We start from the raw sequence: 26857 nt of genomic DNA, 5'->3' as shown, positions 1-26857 counted from the left end.
GCTGAAAAAACCACATCAGTGTTACCTCGGTGGGCAATTTTCTTTAGGTTGTGCGACAACCGGTGGATATAAGGTATCACTGTTGGTCTTTTTTTCTCTCGGTTACTATCTCTTTCCGCTCGTTCAGCAGTCCCTGATTGCTGCACTTGCCGAAGTATTCCCTCTGCAACTGATGTCAGTACATGATTGGGATAGCCTGCTTCATGTAGCCGCATGGCTTGTTGTGTGAAGGCTTCGTTGTCTGGCTGCTAAGTCCCCTTGAAGGGGACTTAGCAGTGAAAATCGGAAGACTTTAGCGATTCCCGATAGCCTTGCATTTATACTCTGCTAAAGCAGCAGGTAACATCGGACACCGCCACCTCCTCAAGAACGACTTCGTTGCGGTGCGCACAACAAAGCAGTTGTCCTCCACAGCATATTGCCTGCTTTAGCCTCCGAAATACTAGTGCCCGTGTATTACGAAATGCTGGTAGAGTGCCGCCGCTCTTGGAGTCTGCGTGACGCACGAAACCCCGCACAAATTTCCAAGCGCGAATGTTGCTGATAGCTCAAGTGCATAAACATCTAAATGAATTTTTTTAGGCTTGTAGCACAGCTCAGAAAGAGACTTTTTCGCTCTTTCTGAGCTGTGCTTCAAGCCTAAAAAAGTCATGACATACCAACTCGCCCAAATTGCCACGCTTTTGATCGAAATGAGTGAAGGTCTTCTGAGGAAACTATTGTTTCCGCAGTTCGATTTTGCGTGCGAATTTTCCGCAAACTAGACTGCCCCATAAGTAAAAAACGCGTCAAACAGTAAGTCATCGTACGGTGGAACAAGATATGGGATGCTGTGAGAATTTTTAACTCTCTCTGCAACCTTCTTTGGAGAACTTCTCGGAATAAAATGACATCTTTATTTAAAATTAAAATGATTGTCAACCAGATTTCTTTCCATTTTCCATTAGATGTCCAGCGTCTCTGTTCTAGTTTTCAATGTGATACAGTGTTGCTTTAATTTGTTAAGATTAGTTCTCTTGGTACGAAGTGCTAGCTTTCCTGATATGATCATCTGGTGCTAGCAATATTTAGATAGTTCCTATCTTTGCACCATTTTACTCATTCTAATAAATACCATAAAAGAAAGTAGAATAAATTATCGACAGCTCAGTGGTTAGGGCAAGCGGTTGTCAACTTGCAAATGCCGCACGGCAGATCAAGTCGATACCCAGTGGCGTTAAAGTGAAGTGCTGTCCTCCTCCATCGTAAGGTTCGAGTGACGCAGAGGATCGGGAAGTGGTAAGGACAACGGCATAACGGGGAGGACAAACAGGGACAGCAGAGCCTGCTTCGAGAATTCAACCACTGTCGGAGACATCGACTTCAATTGACGTCACATGGACACAACGGTGACGTCGAAAAACCAAGTTGTGTGTTTCATATATGTCCGTGACGCCGCATGCACGGACACAAGCAGCACACACGGACGCCGCTGCCTATGTGCGCTGCTTCGTCGTCAGTGTCGTTTCTTGCGCTGGAAAAGCTATCTGTAGTATATTCAAATTGTTTAGTTTTTCAGCAGTTCGGGTGCATTAGTGCAACGCCTCGTGATGGGTTCGCTCTCCATACGAGGCTAGAACCTGCCACACGCGAGCGGCGTCGCGAAAGTCCTTTTTAACGCGACAGCGTTAAGGAGCTCGTGTCGCAGAAAAGCCGGTGTCGTCGGCGTCGGTATCGGCGTCAGCGGCGTTGGCCGTGAGCGATAAATCCCAGAAGGCATTTCATAAATAAAAAAAACATATTGCAAGATGGGCTAGTGGGAATCGAACTTGGGTCTCCGGAGTGTGAGACGGAGACGCTACCACTCAGCCACGAGTTTGTCTTTTTTCTTTATTACATGAAAAACAAAACTTAAAGTGTATTACAATGATGACACAACTACACACTTAAAACTCAGGCAAACACACACATGCGTCCAACAAGTGCATCCAGTCTGGCGGAGATTCCTGCGCAGCGTACACACTTCTTACATAGGCAGCACTTTCACGAAAGAAGGACTTTGTAGATCGCGGGCTTTCGGCATGGCGATCACACAGTCTACTTCTCCACAGGCTATATAAGCCAAGTGTAATGAACATGTCATAGGGAGGACCACCCGTAACCTTAAACGGCAGAAACCTGATTGAATATGGAGTTATGTCAATGTCCTTTTTAAGCGTCCGTTGGAGAATGTCCCAAAAAAAATACAGCGTCCCTACAGTCTATGAAGCAGTGATCTATGGTTTCGGCACGTGGACAGAGCCGACAGTTTGTTGACCATGGCACAAAGCAACCCCTCGAATTTAACCAAGCTTTCACAGGAAGTGTTTCTGAATGTAATTTAAAGAAAAATGTTTTTACTCCAGGAGGGACACACATTTTTCGGACGCGCTTAAGTACATCCTGATAAGGTCGGCTTAAATAAGGTGCACGATACAAAGGATCTGGGAAAATAGAGTCCACCAGTGCCGCAGAAATTGCTTTTCGACTGGCAGTGAACACGTACTCCAGGCTGAATCTAACTTTCAAGAAAAGAAATGTGTCGACAACCTCTTTGAGAAAGCCCCAAGGAGCCTGTGGGACATCTTTTACATTACTAAACGGAGCTGCAACATTTCACGCAAAAACGGATGGTCACTGTCTCGAAAGAAAAATAGGCGAGAAACAATGTCTGACAAAGAGGTGTACTAATCCTAGGCCACCACGTTCAAGGGGGAGGAACAGATTGTCGCGCCGCATCGATTCACAGCTCGAACTCCAAATAAATCTTGCAAATACGCGATGCAGTGCCTGAAGGCGAAGTCGTGAGCAGTGCAGTACTTGCAGCACATACATCAGACGGGAAGCTAAGAACACGTTGCACACTTCAGCACGAATGAACATTGACAAATTCCGCCCCCGCCATGAATTCACTTTACGTTGAATTTTGCCAACTTCTCCCGACCAATGCGCGTTGCTATTCCTATACTGTGAGAGAGGCACACCTAAATAGCGTAGAGTTAGCAGCCACGAGTTCGTTCCTTCAAAACGGGACAAAATCGCCTGTAGTGAATGCGGTGTTGCCTTAGAAACGTGCCGTAGAAAGTTATACTGCGGTGTATATCGGTAATTATGACCATGTAACTTACAGAAGTCGCAGGTTCACGAGTAGCGAAGTACGTTTCCGCTACATTCCTTCTGCGCACACGCAGAGCCATCTTGTGGCAAACACAGAAGACCCCCTCCTCGCAATGTACGGCGCTGCCCCGACACGTGGCGCGCCCCTCGCCCCATGATCGCGTCCGCCTTCATGGCGCATCGGGGCCCGGCTATCTGTGCCGATCGCGACGTTTGGCTGGCGTAGCGCGTTTGAGTAGGCGGTGCGAACGGGGTGCGATAACGCTATCGCGTTCCACTCTTGAAGGCGAAGCTTAAGCGTCCTCCAATTTTTTTTACATCCAGGAAAAAAAAGGCTGATAAATTCAATCCACGTACAGAACGCTGTACGTGATGCTTCGTGGCCAGACTTCATAAGTGATCAACGCTGTACGTGTGTTTGAAGAAATTGATTTACGCGCGGGTAACCTGCGTCGGTTCACACTTATCCGAGTGCAAGAAGCAGTTTGCCTCCGAAAGTTGTGAACGCAAAAAGACTGTTCGCCTGAGCATTCCCTTCAAAAACGAATGTTTAGTTAACCTTTACCTTAAGAAACTACATTTTTGTTTCACTATCGCAATAATATTGCTAACACGTTGCGTCCATAAAACGAGAACAGAGTGTACAAGTGCTGCTATAGCTCGCCATATTCCAGCTCACTGAAAGTTTTCTTTAGACATGTTATTGAACGACTTATAAAATCTTCAATCCTCGTCTCTAGAATTTGCAGGGGCTTCCTGTTGACTCGCTTCTATACCGGCACATTACACGGACACCGGACACATCAACTCAGTACAAATTTCTATACTCTTCGATTCAAAAACTTCCTGCTTTCATAAAAAAAAAGTTTTTATTGAACATAGATGTACCAGGAAGAACGCAGCGAACATTTTTTTTTATTTCTGTGATAATGTGACAGCATTCACATAAGTGCCTAAACACAAAGCATGTGGCAGAAGGGAAGAGAGAGAGAGTGCAGGTCTCACGGATATGAAGCACAGGTCAGCACAAGCGTACACACACGGCTGAGCTGCTGCGAGATATATGTTTGCAAGAGAATAACTATTCGTCTGGGAAACTGCTGCGTTCTTGAACTTTGCAAAACGTTTACATAACTGCAACCTACTCGAGGACAATCACCACGGCAGGTACAGCTCGTGATGTATGCCAGTGTCTTGATATACTGCGGGCCATGTCAGTCATCGGTCGCCCTCTTCGCCAGTTCAGCCGAGGTCGATGTTCCTTTGCGGTTCCTGGTGACTTTCTTGAAACTTTGGATGGTCCTTCGTCGCGTAGACCTGCCACTCAGTATTGGCGGCAGGTTCCTCTTGCGACCAGCGTCCTCCGCTTTGCGGTGCGTCGGCGGATGCGGGGCGAAGGGCGGCGGCTTCCGGAGGCCGGCGTCTGACCGCAGCACGAAACCCGCAGTGGTTCCCACCGCCGCCTGGCGCCCGGAGGCGGCGAACATGCGCTGCCCGAAAACGGCCAAGACCACGGTGGCCGCCACAAGCAGGATAAGCAGGTTGGCCAGCAGCCACTGCAGCCAGCTAAGGCCTTTCGCTTTGCCGCGGCCACCCGACTGTCGTCCCCACTCACCCTGCAAGCAGCAAATGACCGCGAATGGAAGCAATGCAGCAGTGATCCCGCTCGGGTGATCACAGGGGAGGAGGCGGAAACAACATTTATAAACAAGGCACAAAGGGACCGGAAGATATACTTCTTGTTCCTTTGACTACCTCGTGCTCTTTTTCTGGTTTTCTTCCCGTTTGCTGGCCTCCAAATATACATAGTAGCATGTACCGACACGCCCAACAGGCCACTCTTATGAACTTCGTTTGCGTACCTGCGACCCTTCTTCGTCCGACGGGAAGAAGGCGTCGGCCAAAGGCGGGGGCTGGTTCCCTTCTGCTCGGAAGAAAGGCTCGCGCGTTGGGTGGGCCAGCTGGAGGACAGCCGTCCGGACCACTCTGTCCGGCGGCAGTTCCTTCACGGCCATCATCGCGGAGGAGCGCGATAACTGAACGGGCCGTATAAGGAGTATGGCTGGTGCAGCCGAAGGCTGCGAAGAACCGCTTCGCAGCCTGCCACTGTCGCTGGTCGGAGGAGGCGGACGCCGTAGAAGCGGTACGAGGTTACCACGCTGAGCCGAAGATGACGAGACCGCCTGCCCCGTCGAGGGCAGTTGGTAGTGACCTATCGTTTCCTGCATATCGGCGCTTCTTGCCTGCTTTCTTATTCCTTCCCTTGCGACGCTCTGCGCAGGCTTTCTTGCTTGTTCCTCACTTGTGGCGCTTACCCACTACGGGGGATTGGCCAAGAAGCCAGCGGTTCAAGGCTAAAGGGAAGGGGAGGAGAGAAAAATCTTGACTAAAGACGAAATCAGGGTGAGGTCATAACATTTATGATAATTAGGAAATAGATTTACCTGGCAGATACAGAAGTAAAAATAAATGTCATTATACATAAACAGCAAATCTGGTGGGTTCTTTTTTTTTCGTGGTGTTAGAATAATTTAGAACATAATCAGCGATTTAATATTTAATGAGCTATTATATTACTCATTTCGAGAATTAACATGGTAACCTTTTTGTTTCACAGAGGTAGTTGCAAATGGCCATGCAGATGTTCCTGTGGCTAAAGCCCAATGAAGAAGCCCCAAAGGATAGGAATTTTGAGTAGTTAAAAGAAATCTAAGTTTTTAGAATGAAAATTCCAAATTTCTTCATCCTATTTCTAAATCGATGACATGCTAGTAGAAAGTGGTCACTGTTTTCAGGTTCCTGGCAGGTAGGAGGACACAGAGGGTACGTGCCAGACCGGACTTAATGGTGCGATACGGCGCCATAATTTTTTTATAATTCTTTGATCGATGGCGCATATCCACTGTGTGGGTTTGGCCAAGATTTGGATGGCATTCGGCAAGAAGTTGACTTGTTACTAAATCAATAGAAATTTTCGGGAGATAAAGAAATGAAATATACCACACAATGAATTTATCTAAAAATTTATTTTGAAGCAGCTAAAGAAATCATACAAACTCGTGAGAGTTGTCTATGCGTAAGCATTGTGCTACTTACTTATCTCCATGCAGTCTGGTGTCAATATCAATTTTATGAAACTTGATCCGACCAGTAGAACCACTTATCAACTGTTATCGGTTGTTGCTAACCTTATCCGACTCTGAGCTTTATCAACCCTTATAGGTGGGTGTCAACCTCATCACAATCGATCCAATCCTCATCAACTATTATCTGACCTTATCAACATTATCGGACATGAATCCTCATTAACTCTTATCGGTCCTTATCAACCTTATGGGACTTGATCCAAGCCTTATCAACCCTTACAGGCTCTTATTAACCTTATCACAACTGCACCAACCATTATAATCCTTCATGCTCTTTAGCACCGTATCTACCCGCGTCGAACCTGGGTCTCCTCAATCGTGATGAGACACATATAACCCGTCATCCCTCCTTATCATCCTTATCAACTCATTGACTGCTTGAAGCACATGAGCCCTTTTTACAGATTGGTGGCATTTCGGTCAGTGAAAAAAAAAAAACCAGCGCAAGGTGCATCCTGCGACCACCAAAACGCATCGGGAATGTGGCATGTTTGGTATTAAACTTTCGCAAAATCTGAATTTTTTTCTGATGTCTACAATGCTCCAAGACAGCTCTACATGTGGTCCTAGAGACGGCTTTTATTCCACCATCACCAAATCTTTCAACAAAACCTTCACAGAAAGTTTTCTCCTGTAACGTCTGTTTCGTAGCACAAAATTAAATTAAATTAAATTATGGGGTTTACGTGCCAAAACCACTTTCTGATTATGAGGCACGCCGTAGTGGGGGACTCCGGAAATTTAGACCACCTGGGGTTCTTTAACGTGTACCTAAATGTAAGTACACGGGTGTTTTCGCATTTCGCCCCCATCGAAATGCGGCCGCCGTGGCCGGGATTCGATCCCGCGACCTCGTGCTCAGCAGCCTACACCATAGCCACTGAGCAACCACGGCGGGTGTTGCGTAGCACAGGTACAATAAATTCATATGGTTCAGATATAATCACCTTCTGCAACACGTGGGTGTCAAGCCCAGTGACCATTTAGTCTCAGCATCGTTTGGTAGCCGTCGCTACCGAAGTCGGCATATGTGCTGGGAGTTCTGGAAGTTAATAGCCAATTACTTTCGCGTGAATGCTTCCTAATGCTTTTGAAAAAAAGAATAATTAGAAACCATTGTATAGACTTCTGAGTGAATTGCATGAGCTTGAATGTCTACATCCGGGTCAATATATTGATGATATTCATAGTACCAAGGCACAGAAAAATACAGAGGTGTACAAATGCATGCGCGAGAGCAGCGTCTTCGGGAAGAACAGCTTTGCAGTAGGCCCCTAGGTGACGAGCGCTGACACACGCTGTCTAAACAAATACTAGATATAAAGTATGGTGGAGTCATTGTTAATGAGCCAACCTTCAATAAGTAAAGCATTTTTCAAACATTATCAAAAACTATTTCGAGGCCATAAGCCATTGGATACAGATGCTGCCATCAAATCTGTATCCTTGCTACCCCAGTTAAATCAGGATGATTATGACTATACAAATGAAAACATTCATATCGATGAGGTAACTGCATGCATAGATTCGTTAGCAAAACGCACGATGCCCAGACCGGATGGCCTTACTGCTGAATATTATCAGCGTTTTCGTTCCCTCTTATTATTACTTCAGGTGTACCGCGAGGCTTTGGAAGTAGGGTACCTCACTGCTACAGTGTACCAAGGGCACACTGTCCTCACAGCCAAAAGCGATGATGAGACTAAATTGCAAAAAGTGTACGGATATCAGACTATTTCGTTATGCTATGTTGATCTTAAAATTTTGCGGAGGCATTAGCTAACCGTTTGCAAGGGTTTATAAGATCTGTGGTCGGTGACCACCAAACTTGTGGCATCAAGGGCCGGTTCATTCAGACCAACATTCATGTTGCGAGATCGATGTTAGAGTGTATAGCTGAGGGGATTGGGCAGGTAGCAATGGTACAGCTAGATTTGACTAAGACGTTCGACAGGGTGCATCACTCGTTCCTGTTTGCTGTACTAGCGCATATAAATATTGGATCCCAGTTCCTTAGAGGTGTCAGAATATGTTATGCTAATGGCTGAACGAGGCTGATAATGAATGGTTCTCTCTCCGATCCAATTAGGCTTTCATCATCAGCAAGACAAGGATGCCCTTTGTCACTGCTTCTGTTCTGCTTGTATTACGAGCCACTTTGTATGAGCATTCTGAAAGAACAAAATTTCCAAGGGTTTAAATTGCCGACTAATGAGATTCGTGTTCTTGCATATGCATACGATGTGGAATTTTTTTTTTTGTACTGATAAAGAAAGTGCAAGAACTGCTCTTGCAAGAGATTTTTATGCGGCTTCTGGTGCAAGCATTAACTTTGAAAAAAGCTCAGGCTTTTGGTTTAAATTATGGGCCACAATGCCATCACATTACATAGGCATTCAGTGGAAGAAAGATGTGCACCGTTTAGGTTTAGGTATAGAAATATCAACACTCATTAGTCGGGAGAAGTTGGAAAAATTCACCCAAACGTGAATTCATGGCGAGGTAAGAATTTGTCAATATTCAGGCGTGCTGAAGTATGCAACATGTTCTTAGCTCCCAGTTTTATGTGCTGCAAGTACTGCACCGCTCACAAATTCGCATTCAGGCACTGCATCGCGTATCTGCAACAAGTTCGAGTTGTGAATCGATGTGGTGCAACAATCTCCCTTGAATATAGAGCTCCAGGATTGGATGTTAAATCCTACGCTTCACAAAGGTCAGCGGACTGCCTCATTCGGTCTGGATTTAACATTTAACTGCAAGACAAAGAGGGCGAGCAACTAAACGTATTTATTTCTTTCCATCATCTTTTTAAATGCGGTAGTTTGAACTTAAAGGGACACTAAAGAGAAAAATGATTTCTTCTGCATGAGTAAACTACCTTTCTGCGACACTAAAAACACCACTCTTACGACAATCAGACGCTTGGTAAGCCAGAAAAAGCTCAACAACGACAACGAAAGACGGGTGGCGACGCCTCCTTGAAGTTCCCGCACCTGGCCGCCGTGACGTCATGGATTTTGATGGCATCTTCTAGGTAGAAACCCTATGCTTCTAGGGCCTACTCACTTGTACAGCGGTACAGATTGACTACATTGTGTTCTAAAGGAACCAAATATTAAACATAGCAAGTTTCGGGAACCTTTACTCAGCCAACGTGGTCCAATGCGAAAACATACTTCGGAGTCCCTGACGTCACACTGACGTACCGGCGTCAGGGTTTCGGCGCAAAATTCAAATACTGATATTTCGACCTTCATTTTATCATCTAATAATCAAACTATCCTTTTGAAATGACTACCTGCAGGGTTCCCAAACAATGCTTTATTATTTAGTGTCCCTTGAAGAGGAAGCTTTAGCTCGGGCCCAACTCCGACGCGGCCTATTCAAATACATGTAAAACGCAAAAACGTTTTTCTGAGGTAACCCGTGGACCGATTTTAATGAAATTTGTTGCATGTGAGAGAGAAAGTGAAATTCTAGTGACTGCTGGAAGCGGAATTTTGACTTAGGTTCTGAATTTTGTTTAAAGAATTTTCAAATATTCGAAAGCTTGAAAAAAAAAAAAAAAAATAGAAGCACGAAGTTTACGAATTCATAGCTCTGCATCAAGAACAGATATCGCGGTTCTGTAAACGGCATCCATTAGACCATTGAAAGCGGACAAATTCGATATGTCATTTTTCAGCTTACGTGAATTCGTTACGTTGTGTACGAAGGTTCTGCAAAAGCTGTATTTCCATATTACTACTTTTTTTAGACTCATGTGTAACATATGAATTTTGTCCGCTTTAGATGTACTATTAGATGCAATTCACAGAATTGTATTATCATTTTTCGTTGCTGAGTTACATAGTTGTATACTTGATAGTATCGTTTTTTGAAAAGTTTCGATTTTTGCCAATTTAGAATAAAAAATGAGGACCTAAATCAAAAATTCAAAACGAACAGTCACTATATTTTAAGTTTTTCTTTTAAATGCAACAAACCTCGTCAAATTTCGTGCAGTGGTTGGCGAGAAAAACGAATTTTCCTTTTACATGTATTTAGATAGGAGCACCGGAGCTAAAGCTTCCTCTTAAGCATGCCAAAACATTTAATGACGAGTCGACATCACTCCTCTAACATCATTGCCAACATGGTCGCTAAAACAAGATTGTGTTGGCTGATACTCGCTACATATTTGCCGTAATAGAGCAACAGATTGTTTTCTTATTCACAACGTTTTCGCCCATTTCTTAGTGTACGTAACTGCACTCTGTACTCGCCGGCGTGACGACGCTATGCAGGCCGTCGGTGTACGGCGACATCCGGTTAAATGCGCTCTATGGGGCCTCGCGTTTTTTATTGGCTGGGATAATAATTTCTAATAAAGCACTCAAGTAAAAACTTGAGGAGCTGATTATTTTGTCTAGATGTTCCTCCATCGACTCAGGAAATTTTGCGTCCGCGCAAGTTCTAATTAGCGCTAGTACGCTTTCCTACGAAGAGGAAACACGCGCAAGTACAGAGACCGGTATAACACAAATTCAAAAATTTTTCTATTGCTTAAAACAAAAAGTTATTTGATAAAACTTTCTCAATCTGTAGACAATGGATGTGTCTAACAAGTACACTATTTAGCGTATTTTTACCCCGACCAACTGAATGCTAAATTTACGACTAAACATAGGCTAAAACTAACTTTTTTGCAATTTTGTCGCCAGCTGTACAGGCCATTTCACGTTATATTCGTCCAAAATTATTTTTCGCTTACAGTACAAGTTGCTGGCAATAAGTTACTATGAAATATAACCTTTCGGTAAAAGTTATCCTTCTGCAAAAAAAAATTCTCAATACGCACCAAATTTTGCATATTTAGTGCCGTATAAAAAACTCACTGAAACGTAAAGATCGATAACACCTTTTTTAAGTGAAAAGCCTATCTTCTTGCTCAAGGGAAAATCGTGTGCTTGCCTAATTTAAGAGAAAATTTTTTGACAATGCATTTTACGACTTATACTTTCCAGCTTTCTAAAAAAAACTTCACATGTTCCTAGCGGTGCTGAAATGTTTTTTTTCGCAAATGTTTAACAGAAAGACTTCTTGCTTTAAATAGATAGTCCTCAATTTTTTTTCAAAGAAATCGCTGATGGTCGAGCGCCAAGGTTGGGATTGGCGTGGAATGACCCTTACCTCTTCGTGAGGCAAATTGTTTCTCACCCGTGTTTCTTTCAAGACAGTGACCATCGGTTTTTGCATGAACTATTGCAAGTGCGAATTAGTTTATTATCTTCCTAATATAGTAGTGTCATCCAATGCCAAAGATGTCCCACAGGCTCCTCGGGGCTTTTTCAAGGAGGTCGTTGACACATTTCTTGAACATTGATTTCGCCTGGAGTACTATGTTCACTGCCAGTCGAAAAACAATTTCTGTGGCACTGGTGGACTCAATTTTCCCAGATCCTTTGTACTGCGCACCTTATTTAAGCAGTCCTCATCAGGATGTACTCAACCCTTTGAGACGCTGTCTACACAATTGTGCACAGCAGCAGAGTGTATCAATAGCGAAAGCACTGATGAAGGTAATGGTATTTAAAATGTGTTTCATACTTCTTGAAACACTTATTATGGGAACTGTGCTGCAATTTTGAATATAGTGCAGAATGTTTTAGCAAAATGAGTGGGAAGGTGGATGGCTGGGTGTTTTTACTCTGTGTCGGCATGTTACATGTAGCGGGTTCACGGCTTTCATTGTTTTTCACAATGTCGTGCACCAGGCATAATTTTCAAGCGGCTGGATAAGTGCTTTTCAAGCTCTAAAAACACAGAATAGCATATGTTCTCATATTTGATGTTCCTGTAGAGAGTTTTCGCATGGAGTCGAAATGTTGTAAACTTGACAAAACTTACTAAACAATTGACAACTCTTAATCTTTTCTGCAGCTGTACACTTTCTATAATTCTAAAGATGCAAGAGATGTGGTGAAAGCAACTTTTCAATCAACGGGATCAAGTGGCATCTGAAAGGGTTAAGCGGGTCTGAAAAATGTGTGTACCTCCTGGAGTAAAAACATTTTTCTTTAAATTACAACTGGAAACACTCCCCATTAAAGCTTGGTTAAATTCGAGGGGCTGCTTTGTGCCATGGTCATAAAACTGTCAACTCTGTCTATGTGCCGAGATCATAGATCAATGTTTCATAGATTGTAGAGATGCTGTATGTTTTCTTTTTCTTTTTACGTTCTCCAACGGACGCTTCGAAAAGACATTGGCATCACTCCATACACAATTTGGTTTCTACCGTTATGGGCGGTCCTCCCTACATGTTCATAGCACTTGGTTTAGGTGTAAATTGTGTGATCGCCATGCCGAAAGCCCGCCATCTAAAGATGCCTCTTTCGCGAGAGTTCTGCTTATTTAAAAAGTGTGCAAGCTGTGCAGGAATCTCCACTTGACTGGATGCACTTGTTGGAACTATGTGTGTGTTTGCCTGAGTTTTGAGTGTGTAGCTTTGTACACTCTATATCTTCAGTTTTGTTTTCCATGTAATAACGAAAAGTGGATGTTAAACCTAGTGGGTAAGACACTGGGCTTCTGAGCATGGGGTCCTAGTTCAAAACTCACCATCACCAATGTTTTTTCATTTCAAATTTACTATGTTTTATAGATTAATTACTTTGTATCTTCTTTATCCATTATGACAGTACCAATCATCTACAGTTACACTATTATAATAATGAAATGTCTTAACTTGACTAATTACGTACGCATTTCCCAGTTGCAAAGTGCTATGGGACAGACCCGGTTTCTCCGGGGTACTCGCCAAAGCATGCTTATGCATAAAAATCATCTACGGTTGAACAAGCATCCCTATGACAGTGTCCAAAAGAGAAGGCTCAAAGAGACATAATTACTGAAAAATGATGAGGTGGAACGCGGCAGTGATACTTCACTGCCGATTTGATCAGGCGATTTTATACATAAAGTTCAAAAATACAGGAGGTCTATGACAGTAGCAGCATGGTTATTAGTCTATTTCCCTTTCCACCCTCCTAGAAGTCTAGAAAGTTTCTTTTCCCCTCCCAATGATCACACACAAAAAAACTACAAAAAAGAACCCGCAAGATTCACTTATGTGAACGCAGATTCACTTTCTGCATCAGCTTAAACAGAGCGATATGATAAACCTTGAAGCTGCCTCCGTCAAGATTTGTCAGAGCTACAAGGGCACGCACCATGGGCGATGGAAGAAAGCAGGTTTAAACCGTTTCAGATGGGTCCCAAAAGCAGAATGAGAGAAACTATACCGAGCGGCTGACAGGCAACACGATCACCGAAGACAAGTTGCGGTGATGGGAGACAGCAAGCGACCGCTAAAGTAATGTAGTTTGAGCCTGCAAACACTATGAGCAGGCCTAGACAGAGAGGGAGAGAAAACAAAGAGGAAAGGCAGGAGGTCAACCAGATGAGTGTCCAGCTTGATACCCTGCAATGGGGGTAAGGAAAAGGGGGAATAGAAAGAGGAAAATAAGGAACAAAGGATAGAACGAGTCCTGCACACATACAGCAGGACACACAGCGCTAGTACAATTGGTGATCGATGCTAGTGTTTCTAAAAAATTTCAGTAGTTCACGAGTAGCTTTCGGCGCCATCGATGGATGTGGATTGGGTCCAAGAACATTTGTCAGACAATGTTCTGCTAGAGTCGAGTCTGGGACTGACACTAAGAACAAGATGTGGAATCTTTATCAGACGTTGGAGAGTGCCTTCCACCAAGCAGTGGTTCATGGCTAGATCTCCCACAGACTTCTGGTTATCAGGATGAACGTAACTACGCCATGGCTTGGCTTGGCAACACCAAACCTGCCCGCATAAGTTCAAATGGGCAGTCATTTATGATCTGTTTGCCCCACTTCATAGGAAATGATCACAGTGTTGCAGTGTTTCGCTTCTTTTCATCTCACCTGTGCTGCAAAGTTTAGGTGTTGTTTCAGTTGGTCTTCTTGCTCTTTAAGTCGATCTTTCCGTTTCGAGCTTTTCTCTAGGTATAAAAAATGTCAACCAAAGCCTCATAAACCTTTACAGGAAGACATGAAGCTCCTTTTTTGGCGGCCAAGTTGATGAGCTGGCACGGGCAACCAACCCCTATCAAACCTCGTTGAGCCTCTCTCGATACAGTAAAAACACAGTTTTTCTTGCAGATCATGACATTGGCATTGTCTGAACACGTAGCCAACAGGTTTCCAACAGGCAAATTCCGAGACTTCATCTCGTCCAGAACCAGATTTGCAATCTTGGGACCCGTCGCTTCCCATTGCATTGTCCCGAGGCAAAAGAAGGCGGCTTTCGACTCTACTTGTTTCTTTAACGAAATATGTCGCAACAATAGGGTAAAGCTGCGTATCTCTGTTGTTACTGCCATCCACAGTGATCGAAAATACTTACTGTTTTAGGGCATCCTGCAAAGGAGTCTCCGCATTGGCAGCCGTTTCCGGAACAATTGACGTTGTCTTTGTTTGTCTACAGGTGTAGCGTTTCGCTTCTTCGCACTTGGGGAACATCTTCCAAGCAGTCCGGCATGGTCGCTGACACTCAGCGAAATGTTGTGTTCAACTAAAAACACCGTGAAGAGGCATTCTGCACGAATCACACATAGGTTGCTGTCGCTGTGTACAAAAGTTGCTAGGCTTGGCTAACTGTCTGCGGCTCGCACGTATCCCCGATGCTTTTTCAAAGCGATGTGGACCTTGATGTCAGACTTGCCGTCATGCGAGATGTTCACGTCACAGGCACATGTGGTGGAAAATCTGAACTTCTACCTGTTCTTCGACGGCATGAAGCACGAAAATTCTGCCATGTGCAATTTAAAAAAACTTCGAAGTACTGTCAGGGCTTCGAGCCCGCCATTGCACTGCGAACCCACTACAGGCCGGAGTCGCACTGCATCTGACGCTGCAGCTAGGCACACAAAAGGCGAGGCCAACACTGCAGTGACTGAAGCTGACGGAAGTCCAAACCTGCGCGCCCGTGCGAACAAAGGCAACAGCATGGCAACAGGTTTGCAGAGGCGCTATCGAGCTTTGTATATGGATTCGTGACCCCCCAGTAGACGACAGAAGTCACTACAACATTGCAGCTGCTGTACCAGGGTGTAGTTTTACTACATTTTCATGTTTGGTTTTTTTTTTTGCAAATAAAATGTTTTCCGTAAAATTTCAAGCAAGATTCGTAAATTTGTAAGACTGCTCGAAATTCGTACATTTTATGAAAAAATTGGAAGAGTTGGCAGGTATGTTTTTAGAGGTGTGGAAAGGCTTGCCTAATCTCAAAAGTACATCAAGCAGCCAGTAGCGTCCATCCTACACGAGCACCGACTTTCCTTGTGTCTTCACTCGCAGATTGCTGAACATCTCAGCCAACTTGTAAAAGGAGCATAACATCAAACACTGGAACATTATTGCAATTTATTCCTCATACATGGGTACAAACTAAATATAAAAACAGAAACCAACACCTATACCATTTTTAGAGCAAATAACCACAATTCTCCACATGCAGGCCACTTCTCTCCATCTTTGCGTCGAAAATGTACACCACGAGGTACAACTCCAAGATTCAACAGTTCTCTCATACCAGAGTCCACATTCAAGCTTTCTCCACCCAAGCACGTATGGCCAAACACAAAGCGAGACAATATGCCATGAACTAAATGCACTAATGAGATTCAAACAGAATGTGATCAATCTTCAGCATGCGCCACCACTAACAGATGCTTTGGTCTGTAAATGGACTGTGCAGCTTTAAAGAGACCAACATCTGACCAAAGGTGTCTCGAGGTCATGGTGTAAATGAAATAAAGTTTCGTGTAACAATGCAACAGGACATTTGCAATTGAATGAGGCTATATTTTAATTTTATATGGGCACACAAAGTAGTGCAAAACTGGACGCAGTGACACTACTGAGAGAGGTTAAGCCACCGCTTATGATCACAAATCTTTGTATGCAAGTTAGCTGTCATAAAGTGAACTGTGCCTTTTATTAAATGCTTTTGTTGTATATTTTATATTTTTATGCACTCTTCAGCGCCCTTTACGATGTAAAGAAAGTTCATGTTGACAAGAGACGCTGCAGCCATGGCAATGAGTGAAACGGCGATGTCTCTAGGTATGCTCTTGTACACGCACAAGCCTGCAAGTCCCCCGGTGTTCTATGTGGTGTTTTGTGGCCTTCCTGTAAGATGCAAATTCCCTTGAACTTGCTCTGCGGTAAAGACTCTGCATAAAGCTGTGCTAACCTTGCCAGACAAGCCTTACTGAAAGAATTTGGCTTGGCTCGAAAATGACCGAAGCATAAAAGACAGTGCAATAGAAAATACATTGCCAAAATAAATCTTATTTTTGAAAGCATCAGCCACATGATGACGGCCTTGATTAAAGAAAAGATGAATTGCTTCCAACTGGTGCCACACATGCTGACGGGTTCTCTCCCATGGTGGCGTAGAATTGCTGTCACGCTTAGTTATAGCCATTTCCAGCACAAAGCTGCTCATTGCGACTACAGACGGAAGCAAAAGTTTCTATTGTTTTCTGCATAACTACTTTAGGACTGGGAACCCTATACAGCATGCTTTGCATTGCAATAAAAAAAAAATATGTAAACAGGTACCTTAATCAGTTGTCGGCACCCTTAATGTCCGCACAGTTCTTGCACGGCTCATGTACAGTTATTCACTTAATCGCACAAGAGGAAACACAAGAATTAATGCGATCTAGTATGTTGTCCATGTGTTACTCTTTCTTAGCTCAAGTCTACATCGTTTTCTCCATGCAGTAGCTTCCTATTCCTTCACAATCTTTGTTCTCTTGAAATGACATGTAGAATGGTGTTTCCGACTATTGTCATCTTTCCCTTCTAATGTTTACCTCAGAATTTTATGTTGCATATTACTGTGAGCTGAGCGAGAAATTGTGCCTCTTTGAAGTAGCTTCATGTGTGTAGCATTTCATTTTCAATCGTTTTACCTTTAATTTCCTTTTCTCACTAAGACTTATCACTAATACTTTTGATTAGCTAAGAAATGCTGCCAACTTCTTGGGCGACAAGCACCAAGACCTTCTAATACGATCAGCATATTTAAGACACTTTTAAGATACTCAGTAGCCGTGTTCCGCAGGAGATGTGCCACAGGGTACGTCCCGCTCTTCAATGAACCTCTGACGCCAAAACTTTGTATCTGCTCCTCTATCAAAAAAAAAAAAAAAAGATACTAAAATTTCTGTGGTGCTGCGCAGAATCGAACACGTCACATATATTATAGAGACACTCTTGTCTGAACAAATGTTCAGACATGTGCCGCTACAGGATGCACAAAGGAGCCCAGCTGCGTTACATGCCTCATACATGACACATTTCGGCAGAGGAAATAGGCCGTGTTGCTATACTGCTTCAATTCTAATCGCGTCAATGTCAACAACACTTTTAATATGCACTTCAATATGTAGAATACTTCACACAGACAAAGAAAGACACAGAAGCCTGAAATGATGGAGGTGGTACTTCAAATAAATCCTGCCATTGCATCACAAGGACACACAAGATAAAAACAAGCAAAGGTAGACATTGGTGACATGCAGGGCAACACCTACATGAACATAGAAGTGTGACAAACAGTTTCGGTGCAAGAGTGACCCGAAACACTTCACAAAGACGATATGGGAATAGGAACTGTGGCCTGACAAATAAAGTCAGTTTCAAGCTCATTGAAATAAATTTTTACAGTTTATCTGTGGTACATATTAGAACAAACCTCTGGTATCTCCGAGTGATTGCTCTAATCCCCACAAGTCAAAGCCAGCAGATCTTTTCTCAATCCCAAATCTGAGCTGAAGGAGGCACATGCGAAACATTCCTGTCATGCTCACATTGATAATGGAGCTGCACGAGGACCCTAATCTTTGCTGCTCAGTTTATTCACACCATGCCCTACCTTTTCGTCACTGAGGAGATACCTGTACTTTAAACTGAAAGAAGTTTCTACCATTTAGAACTTCTTGCCAGCAATTTTGTACCATGTTCAGCTTTCACAATGTGCTTTCATCATTGCTACCTGTCACAGATACATTAGAAGCATTCAATGAACTCAGAAATATTGTTTATACTTTTTTTAAGATGGATAAAATATGTTATGAAAACACTGCAAAGACAAATGCACGATAGCACTTGCCATCAGCAGTCAATTTGAAACCATGGCATCACATCTAGCTAGGCCTGTGTGTATTTGTCAATGCTGTCGCCACAGCCACAGGCATTAAAAACAATTAAATTCTGCTGTCTGAAGAGCCAATACCAGAACCTGATTATGAGGCATGCCATAGTCAGGGACTCAATTAATTTTGACCACCTGGGGCCCTTTGACGTGCGCATAAATTTAAGAGCAAGAGTGTTCTCGCATTTTGCCTCTATCGATGTGTGGCCATAGTAGCCGGGATCAAACCCATGACCGCAAGCTCAGTAGCGCAACGCCACAGTCCCTGGGCTACCCTAGCAGGTAATCAACATTAACACCACTAATTCACTTCTAAAGTGCAAAGTCAGCCTGGGTCACATCTGCAGGAATTAGTTGAAGGTGTGCGTGAAAACTGAAAGCTTGACCACATCAACTTCAGCTCAGATTCAAACAGCTGCTTGTTTGCGTGAAACCTCACCACTTTACATTGCCACTGGCACACTAAGCCTGATGGGAAACATTTACGTGACTACCAAACTAGCCGAGGGCTATGGGTCCACTCAGCGAGTGCAAACTGTGTTACGAAATGAATAAATAAAAGTCAATCAAGCAATACTTGCTCTCAACCACTTGGATATAAAAGCTAACAGCGCTAAAAGTTGGGCACAGCTACATGTAAAGAACTAGCATTACATAAGTGGAGCCCTCCATCTTGAAAAAAAATTTGACTGCCCTAAAATGGCCAGTTGAAGTTGAGAATATATAAGCCTAGTGGACATTCCTGCTGCTAGAAATATTTAAACACATTCCATTATAACTGTTGGTTCTAATACATGCGAGTTGCAATAAAAGGAATATGCAGTAGACTTCCATTATTTCGATCCAACTGAAAGTCCTGGTTGGCGCCCACACAGTTCTATGAGCCCAAATCTCCGTTATTTTGATCTCAAAATTGGCCTTCGTCTAATAATATCGTCAATGGCGATAAATTCGTCTCCTTGCGCCACATGCCGTGTTGCGAGTGAAAGCGTGCGAGAGTGAGCGGCAATCACAGGTCAATCTGGCGCACACGAAGGAAGAAAGAGGGCAAACACGCAGTCTTCCGTCGCGCGAAAGGCCATGAGAGGATAAGAGGGGACTTGGTGTACTGGAATACAGCACTGTGTCGTCCAGCGGTGAAAACGTGCCTTTTTGCGATGACAGCCGGAGGTGCTGGAGCACGTCTGTCTACTGCAGCGCCATCTGTCGCTGCAGCCTGGAGTCACTGATGGCAAGAGGAAAAATAATGGTGCAACACAGGGCCTCCAGGATTATCAGTTATGGTTGTTGCGGAGGTCATGCATGTACGTACGGAGCTTGCCGATTGCTTGCTGTGGTTTTTCCTACCGCATTAGCACATCCTTTATGTGCATGGCAAGTGCTGGGTTTGTAAATGTCTGTGTGTGTGCGTGCACTGAGGTTCCTGCATAACGATCAGAACTCCAGACTGCTTCAGATTGGGCACATTGAGAACATCGGCTGCATTCTTTTCCTTCGGTGCCCTTTTACAGAGCTAAATATCCAAACGTTGGCAGCTGCATTCGTCAAAAAGCAATATTTGTTTTTCTTCAGTGAAACCTGGCGACCGCTTTTCTGGCTGATGTAACATGAAAGGAATCCTGTGCAACCCACCAGGCACAGTGAGTTACACTGTGCCTGGTGGTTGCTTTGTGTTTCCTTCTGGGCTTATCGTGTGTTTCGAGATACTAGAAGCCTATGGACGATAGCAAATGGACGAGCAGACGAGCGTTTATTTGTCTTCTGCAACCGAAATGCTGACCAGACAATCTGGAACACTGAATGATCTGCGGTTGGAAACATGCAAGCTTAGGTGGTGTTACTGATGTATCCTAACAGTTTGTATTATGTATTTTTCGCAAACCATAATAATTTCAATTGTGTTTAGAAAGGGTTCTAGTTTATAAATGCAGAAAGTTTTGCACATGTTTAAATTTCGCACTTTACCCACTTGCAGCACCTGTCTGGTGGCATCAATGCAGAAGCATCCTCGGTTATCCCATTGTTTAGCTGTGCGGACAACACACTGCCCCATTCCAGTACACCATAGAGGGGAGAGGGTGGTGGGTGCATTGTGCTCCGGCAGCAACTGCGTATTTCATGGCCGGGTGCAAGGGGAACTGACAATCGAGGCTCAATCTCGCGCGCCATACATGAGGGAAAGCGGGAGGAGCGGCGGCGGTTTCGACTCTGCCAACAAGGGCATACTTTGCATGGTCGCGCACGCCATATCTTGAAAGGGATCTGCAGACAGCTCATACCTTTGTGCACATTGTTATCTTGCCACTCTTGCGTTGAAGCATACGAAGGTTACTTTGCTTACTCCTGCTGTCATGCTTGCTCACACCAGCATTTTGACAGCGAGAGGCTGCACTCATAGCGTGTGATGTGCTCAGGTTTGCTTGTGTGCGCTGACGCCATCAATGTTAATTCAGTCAGTACGCCAATGTTTCGAAGCTTATACAGCCGATAAAGCTAGTACCCTTACTTCATACAGCTGTCTGCTTAATTGCTATCGCAATCAATGCTTCACTTTTCGGGTGAAATCGCAACCTTTCTTTGATGTTTGTTAAATTTGATCCACCGGTCAGTTGACCAGTTGAATCGACCCCATCATGATCGAATTCATGAAAGTTGACTGTATATAGCATAGGAAATGTTTTAGGTAAACACAGCAGAACCCAACACAAACTTCTTTCTTGTGTAATCTTGCCAAAAACTGCTTGCAAGAGACGGGAGAGTGTATAAACAAAACAACAATAAGATAGGCTCACCTTACGGGAACCATGCACTGCAACATATAACTAGGAAATTATTATGAAATGGACAGTGGCTACAGGGTTCTACTATATCTGTCACAAAACGTCTGATCATTGTTAGGGTCGCTACTTAGACATAATTAGTACACAGGAACAACAAGAATGCCCCAAGTAAATGAAGCATTCAAAAAGTAGTTTCATCTGAGGTGTGCGCATCGAAATTTAGCAACACTACAGGTGTTCTTGAAAAGAGGTTCAACTAGCTTGATTTCGAATTCCAACAGGGGACGCTGCCAACCATTGGCAGTGTCTTCTAGTGGACACATCAACCGTAAGGGGGGGGGGGGGGGGGGCATGTTTTTTCCCCTGCACTTTTATTCTAACAACTTCAGAGCAACGTTTTGCACTCACCATTGTTTTGTTCTCGCTCTCAAATGTTTGAGATTTCATGGCTACCAGTGTTCGATAAAATACTTGGACTGGTTGTCTGCCTGGTTAGAAAAAATTTAACCTCGCCACAGCAGAATCAAGCTGCCGCAGACAGATATACCAGATTCGCTGCCTGTTGGGAACAAAGTGCAGTGAAACCAGGCAAACAATGATGCCGTGTGTCCTACCAAATGATGTGAAAAAAAAAAAGAAACTGCACTCGTGTTGCAAAATTTAAGTGAAAGCAAAGCAGCAGAAAGCATAAACTTTTCTTGTGAATTTGTTGGAATAGAAATATCGGTAACTGCATGCATATTGATACCATGGCAGTACAGTGATGACAAAAGGACAAAGCTTATTTCTCCGGCGCTTTGTGTACGTAAATATGAATGATGTATGACACACCAAGAAGTAAATAGTACTGTGCTAGAGAAAATTTCTTTGGGTGCCGTATTTACCAGATTCTAATGCACCCCCGAATCTCGCAGTTGGGGACGTGCACCTAACTTTTGCAGGTGTAACATGACAAAATAAAAGTGCACCTAAATGTAACGCAGGCCTGGCTGTTAAAAAGGTGATCTAAGATGCCCGCCACGTATGCAATAAAGGAAAGACGTGCTAAATAGGCTTTCACTGAATAAACTATTTTTTTAATGAACTTTCATAACAAAAGCGGCACACTGTCGTTGCCATTTCTGCTTCATTGGCAACGAATAGCAAGCACACGTTAGCAGTATTCTCTATTGATCACTACGAGATTCTACGTTACTCTGCACCAGATTTGTCGAACCACATAGCTGACAGCATTCCTAGCAATGTGTGCACATAGCAAACAGACAGACACACACACGCAGAAAAAAATGTTGACGGGCTCCCTGCAATAACCACAAGAGAAATCACCCCTCCCCCATATCGGTGGTTCTCAAAGAAAGCATTCGCCTACATTCCCTACAGCACAGAAGACAGACTATGCAAGAGCATCAAGCATGAAATTAGGAGGCTTATCTGCTGAGGCAACAAGTAACAATGCGCTATGCATTTTCAATGTGAATCGCTGTCAGGCCTTGCTTTTAACGCTGATGCACATAACCACAGATGGTGTTAGTACAGTCGCAGCGATCAAAGCAGCGCTTGGTCTTTTGGAGCAGCTTTCGGAGCAGCGAAAATAACAGTTTGGAGGAGAAATTATGCTTTTGGAGGAGTAACCTACTGCTCAGGTGCAAAGAGGAAGCTCTGTATAAGTGTTTCCTGAAACATCGCATTTAACATGTATTATACTAAGATGCAAGTATTTTTTTCTTTAACTTGCTGTTCCATTTCATTGTTATTATAAAAGAAAATGAACATAAGTGCAAACTTAATCCTAATTCATAGTTCTGTATTTCAATAACAGCCCCCCACTAAGCGACTGCGAGAAAGGTACATCTAGCAGCTGTGCCCTCACAATCGTGCATCAACATAATTACATAATTATTATTGTCATTATTATTGGACACTGCAGGCGAATTTCCGCTGTTGTCGTCATGCCAGCATCGCCATGAGGTTCCGTATAACGTCCAAGTGCAATAAGATGGCGGCTGCACGCTGTATATGCTGTAGCTGTGATGGAAGGCGCACGAGGGTGAGTCGCGAAGGATGGTTGCTGATGCACGTTTACTCACATGCACCAAATATTCTGAATTCAGAGCAGATACGTGTCAGCGCAGGCCTGGCACAATACCTGCAATAAACTACCATTTAGTGCAACATGCAGCAGGACTTCCTTCACGGCGCAGTTTGGCATAATTGGCACACCCCTTCCATCACTGGTTGGAATTGCACTTGTCTAGAGTGGTCGAGTGGCTGGCTACAAGGTTCAAGCTACAAGGTTCCACTTGTGTGTCTTGTAGCGCATAGACCTAGCATGCGGCTGAACCATGCATGGTCTCATTGTAGCATCGACCTGTGCCCCTTTTTGTGTGAAAAAGAGTGGAGCCAAATCAGCCGACTGACCAATCTAGACAAGTGTGATTCACACTGAACATTTTTTTCACTACATGCCATGGTGCATAAGGCTCTTTCCTTTCGTTCTCTCATTTCTGGATATCATCAATGGCCAATGTGTTGCAAACACTACGAGGCTACAACATGCTAAAGGACTTAGAAATGGCATATAAAGAAATCTGAACTCTGCAACTCATCTCAAAACAAATCATCTGATCAGCTCTGGTATGCACTATATTCTCACTTCAGGAAAAACATGGGTCTAGGTAAAAACATCAGATGCAAAGCCATGACCCTCCATTTCATTATCTGCTCTTCTAGAACAGTTTTATTCTAGAAAAAGCTATGCAAGACAAGCCCCAGTCATTGTTTACCATTGAAAAAATTAATTTGTACAGTTTATTAGGCAGAGAACTGCCTTACATAGATCCAAATCTCATACACATGAGCCACTAAATGTGAAAGCAGAAGCTGGCATCTGCCTGAAAGTAGCATGGAACTACAAATAAAACCTATGAGGGCTCCTCAGAAAAAAAGGAGTCACTTGAAGTATGATTAGTCCTGCTTTCGAGATGAACTCCAGAACCACCGCCTTTCCCTAGGCAGGAGATTTACCAACAGGGCTAAGCAGGAGGCTAGTGGACTGTAGGGGGCAAGAGCTACATTGCTGACACTTCTTTCTAGCTTTGTGCTGATATTACTTTAAGGAAAATTCGCCAGTATTGTAATTTCATTGAAATAGCTAGCTGTTCAATGCTGCTGTGCTTCAGGTCTTGCAAGTTATGTTTAGCTTATACTTAACGAATTTATTCGAATCTAGGCCGATAGTTTCTTTCAAATAATCATACACCAAACTCTAGGGTCAACTTAGATCTGATAATTTTAAAAAAATGCGCCAGTTTGTAATTGAAAATGATAAATTTGGTCCATAGCTAGCGTCGCCTAGAAAAGTCAGTATCACAGCCGCTATTAGCCATGCCATTAGCCAAATGAAGTACATGAGCGGCACCGCTATTTTGACGTCTGTCATATTGGCGTGCAGCGTGACCCATAGCGTGACTTTATCATAATGGCATCAAACAGGCGATGCCGCTTTCAAACAAAAAGTTGTGCTAGCCGTAGAGGCATTGTCAAATGTTCAAGCCGGGCGGGCCTTTGGCATCGATGAGAAAAACATCTGTCGTTTGAGGGGTAACCGGGAGGGAGGGAGGGATCCGTGTGCCCCAGCAATGAGATGATAGCGATGAAGAAAATAAGCGCGCGATAACAGAGAGGAGCTGTTCACCGAGATCATGCCGCATTACGATGCATGCGAGCAGTGCCACATGATCTGCGCATGCACCAGCACGCTGATGCCTACAAGCTCGATAACAGAGCGAGCTTGGCATGTTCATATTAAATAAGTACCGTTTTCATCTTGTGAATGCTGTCCTCACATTTTTGTTCGGCCTATATTCAAGGTAAGCTTTCTATTTTTTCGGGCTTCAGACATTTGGGGGTCGGCTTAGAACCAGGGCCGGCCTAGATTAGACTAAATATGGTAGTTTTCTTTGCCACTGCGCCTGTCAACATTCGATGCACTCCTAAATAAATTATGCCACTAGCTGCTTTTCAAGTGAAGCTTGTATTGCCTCGCAAATTTCAGTGGCATTATGGTTATGCTTAGTAACTCAGCGGACCAATTGCAAAGTATGCTCACTGACCTGGAGAGGCAAAGCAGAAGGGCGCATCTAAATATTAATCTGCAGAAAACTAAAGTAATGTTTAACAGACTCGGAAGAGAACAGCAGTTTACGATAGGTAGCGAGGCACTGGAAGTGGTAAGAGAATACATCTACTTAGGGCAGGTAGTGACCGCGGATCCGGATCATGAGACTGAAATAATCAGAAGAATAAGAATGGGCTGGGGTGCATTTGGCAGGCATTCTCAGATCATGAACAGCAGGTTTCCATTATTCCTCAAGAGAAAAGTGTATAACAGCTGTGTCTTACCAGTATTCACGTACGGGGCAGAAACCTGAAGGCTTACGAAAAGGGTTCTACTTAAATTGAGGACGACGCAATGAGCTGTGGAAAGAAAAATGATTGGTGTAACCTTAAGGGATAAGACAAGAGCGAATTGGGTGAGGGAACAAACATGAGTTCATGACGTCTTAGTTGAAATCCAGAAAAAGAAATGGGCATGGGTAGGACATGTAATCACGAGGGAAAATAACTGATGGTCATTAAGGGTTACGGACTGGATTCCAAGGGAAGGGAAGCATAGCAGGGGGCGGCATAAAGTTAGGTGGGCGGATGAGATTAAGAAGTTTGCAGGGACAACATGGCCACAATTAGTACATGACCGGGGTAGTTGGAGAAGTATGGGGGAGGCCTTTGCCCTGCAGTGGGCGCAACCAGGCTGATGATGATGACGATGATGATGATGTGGCTATGCAAAAAAGAAAAAAAAGAACAGTTGCTCCTAGAGCAGAGAAGCTGCGGGAAAGGGTGGTTTGACGAGCTGACAGCTTCACCGGAACGTGAATCACGCCATGCGCGCAACTCATCAAAACACCCTCGTCAGAGCTGTTTTGCTTCCGCTGGGGAGGAAAATGGTAAGAAAGGGTTTCGCATGCACTGCATCGGCTTTGTTTCCATTCCGTTCAGTTCGGTCTCGGAAAATAGATGGGACGGCCATACGTTGCGTGTTCCCCCAAGGAACACGCAGGCTTCTACGAGCAGCGACGAGAACTCGCTCGTGAAAGGGCTCGCCGTTGGTGTGCCTTCCCAGCCATTAGTGCCGCCCAAGCCTAGGCAATCTGATAGCAACAATAAAAAGATCCCAAACTGAGGGAGCGGGAGGCCGAAGCAATCTGGCACTGTTACCTGTGGGTTACTTAACCATAATGAAGGTCAGCTCCACGCAGGACAAGCTTCGCTTACTCCTATTTTCCGGTAGAGGAAGGGTTGGTTATTTTCTCATTCGAATTTGCTTTCTTTGATAGACCCATAATTTGGAAAATTTTACGCCTCCTTTCCACGTAAGAAAAAAACCGATTGGCGACTGTACTTATTTCATTCAACAATGCAAATCTGTCTGTTTCCCTCACTCAACCTTTGTTTCCCCAAGAATAAAAAAGTTTACTTTTTTTCGT

At 43.9% G+C, this 26857-nt stretch overlaps 1 protein-coding gene across 1 annotated transcript; it reads right to left on the bottom strand.

Annotated features, from left to right (window-relative positions):
* Nucleotides 1-4015: 4015 nt before the first annotated feature.
* LOC129387437 (uncharacterized) lies at nucleotides 4016-5418 on the bottom strand. Its single transcript, XM_055076359.2, has 2 exons — nucleotides 4998-5418; nucleotides 4016-4751 (listed from the first exon to the last, which is right to left on the bottom strand). The coding sequence occupies exons 1-2, from the start codon at nucleotides 5361-5363 to the stop codon at nucleotides 4350-4352; spliced, it is 768 nt and encodes a 255-aa protein (XP_054932334.1). The 5' UTR covers nucleotides 5364-5418; the 3' UTR covers nucleotides 4016-4349.
* Between the last annotated feature and the right edge of the window lie 21439 nt (nucleotides 5419-26857).

Source organism: Dermacentor andersoni, chromosome 2 (assembly GCF_023375885.2).
Source record: "Dermacentor andersoni chromosome 2, qqDerAnde1_hic_scaffold, whole genome shotgun sequence".
In the NCBI taxonomy this organism is placed as follows: domain Eukaryota; kingdom Metazoa; phylum Arthropoda; class Arachnida; order Ixodida; family Ixodidae; genus Dermacentor; species Dermacentor andersoni.
Note: the sequence above shows the minus strand (reverse complement) of the source record. Positions and strands in the feature narration are given on the sequence as shown.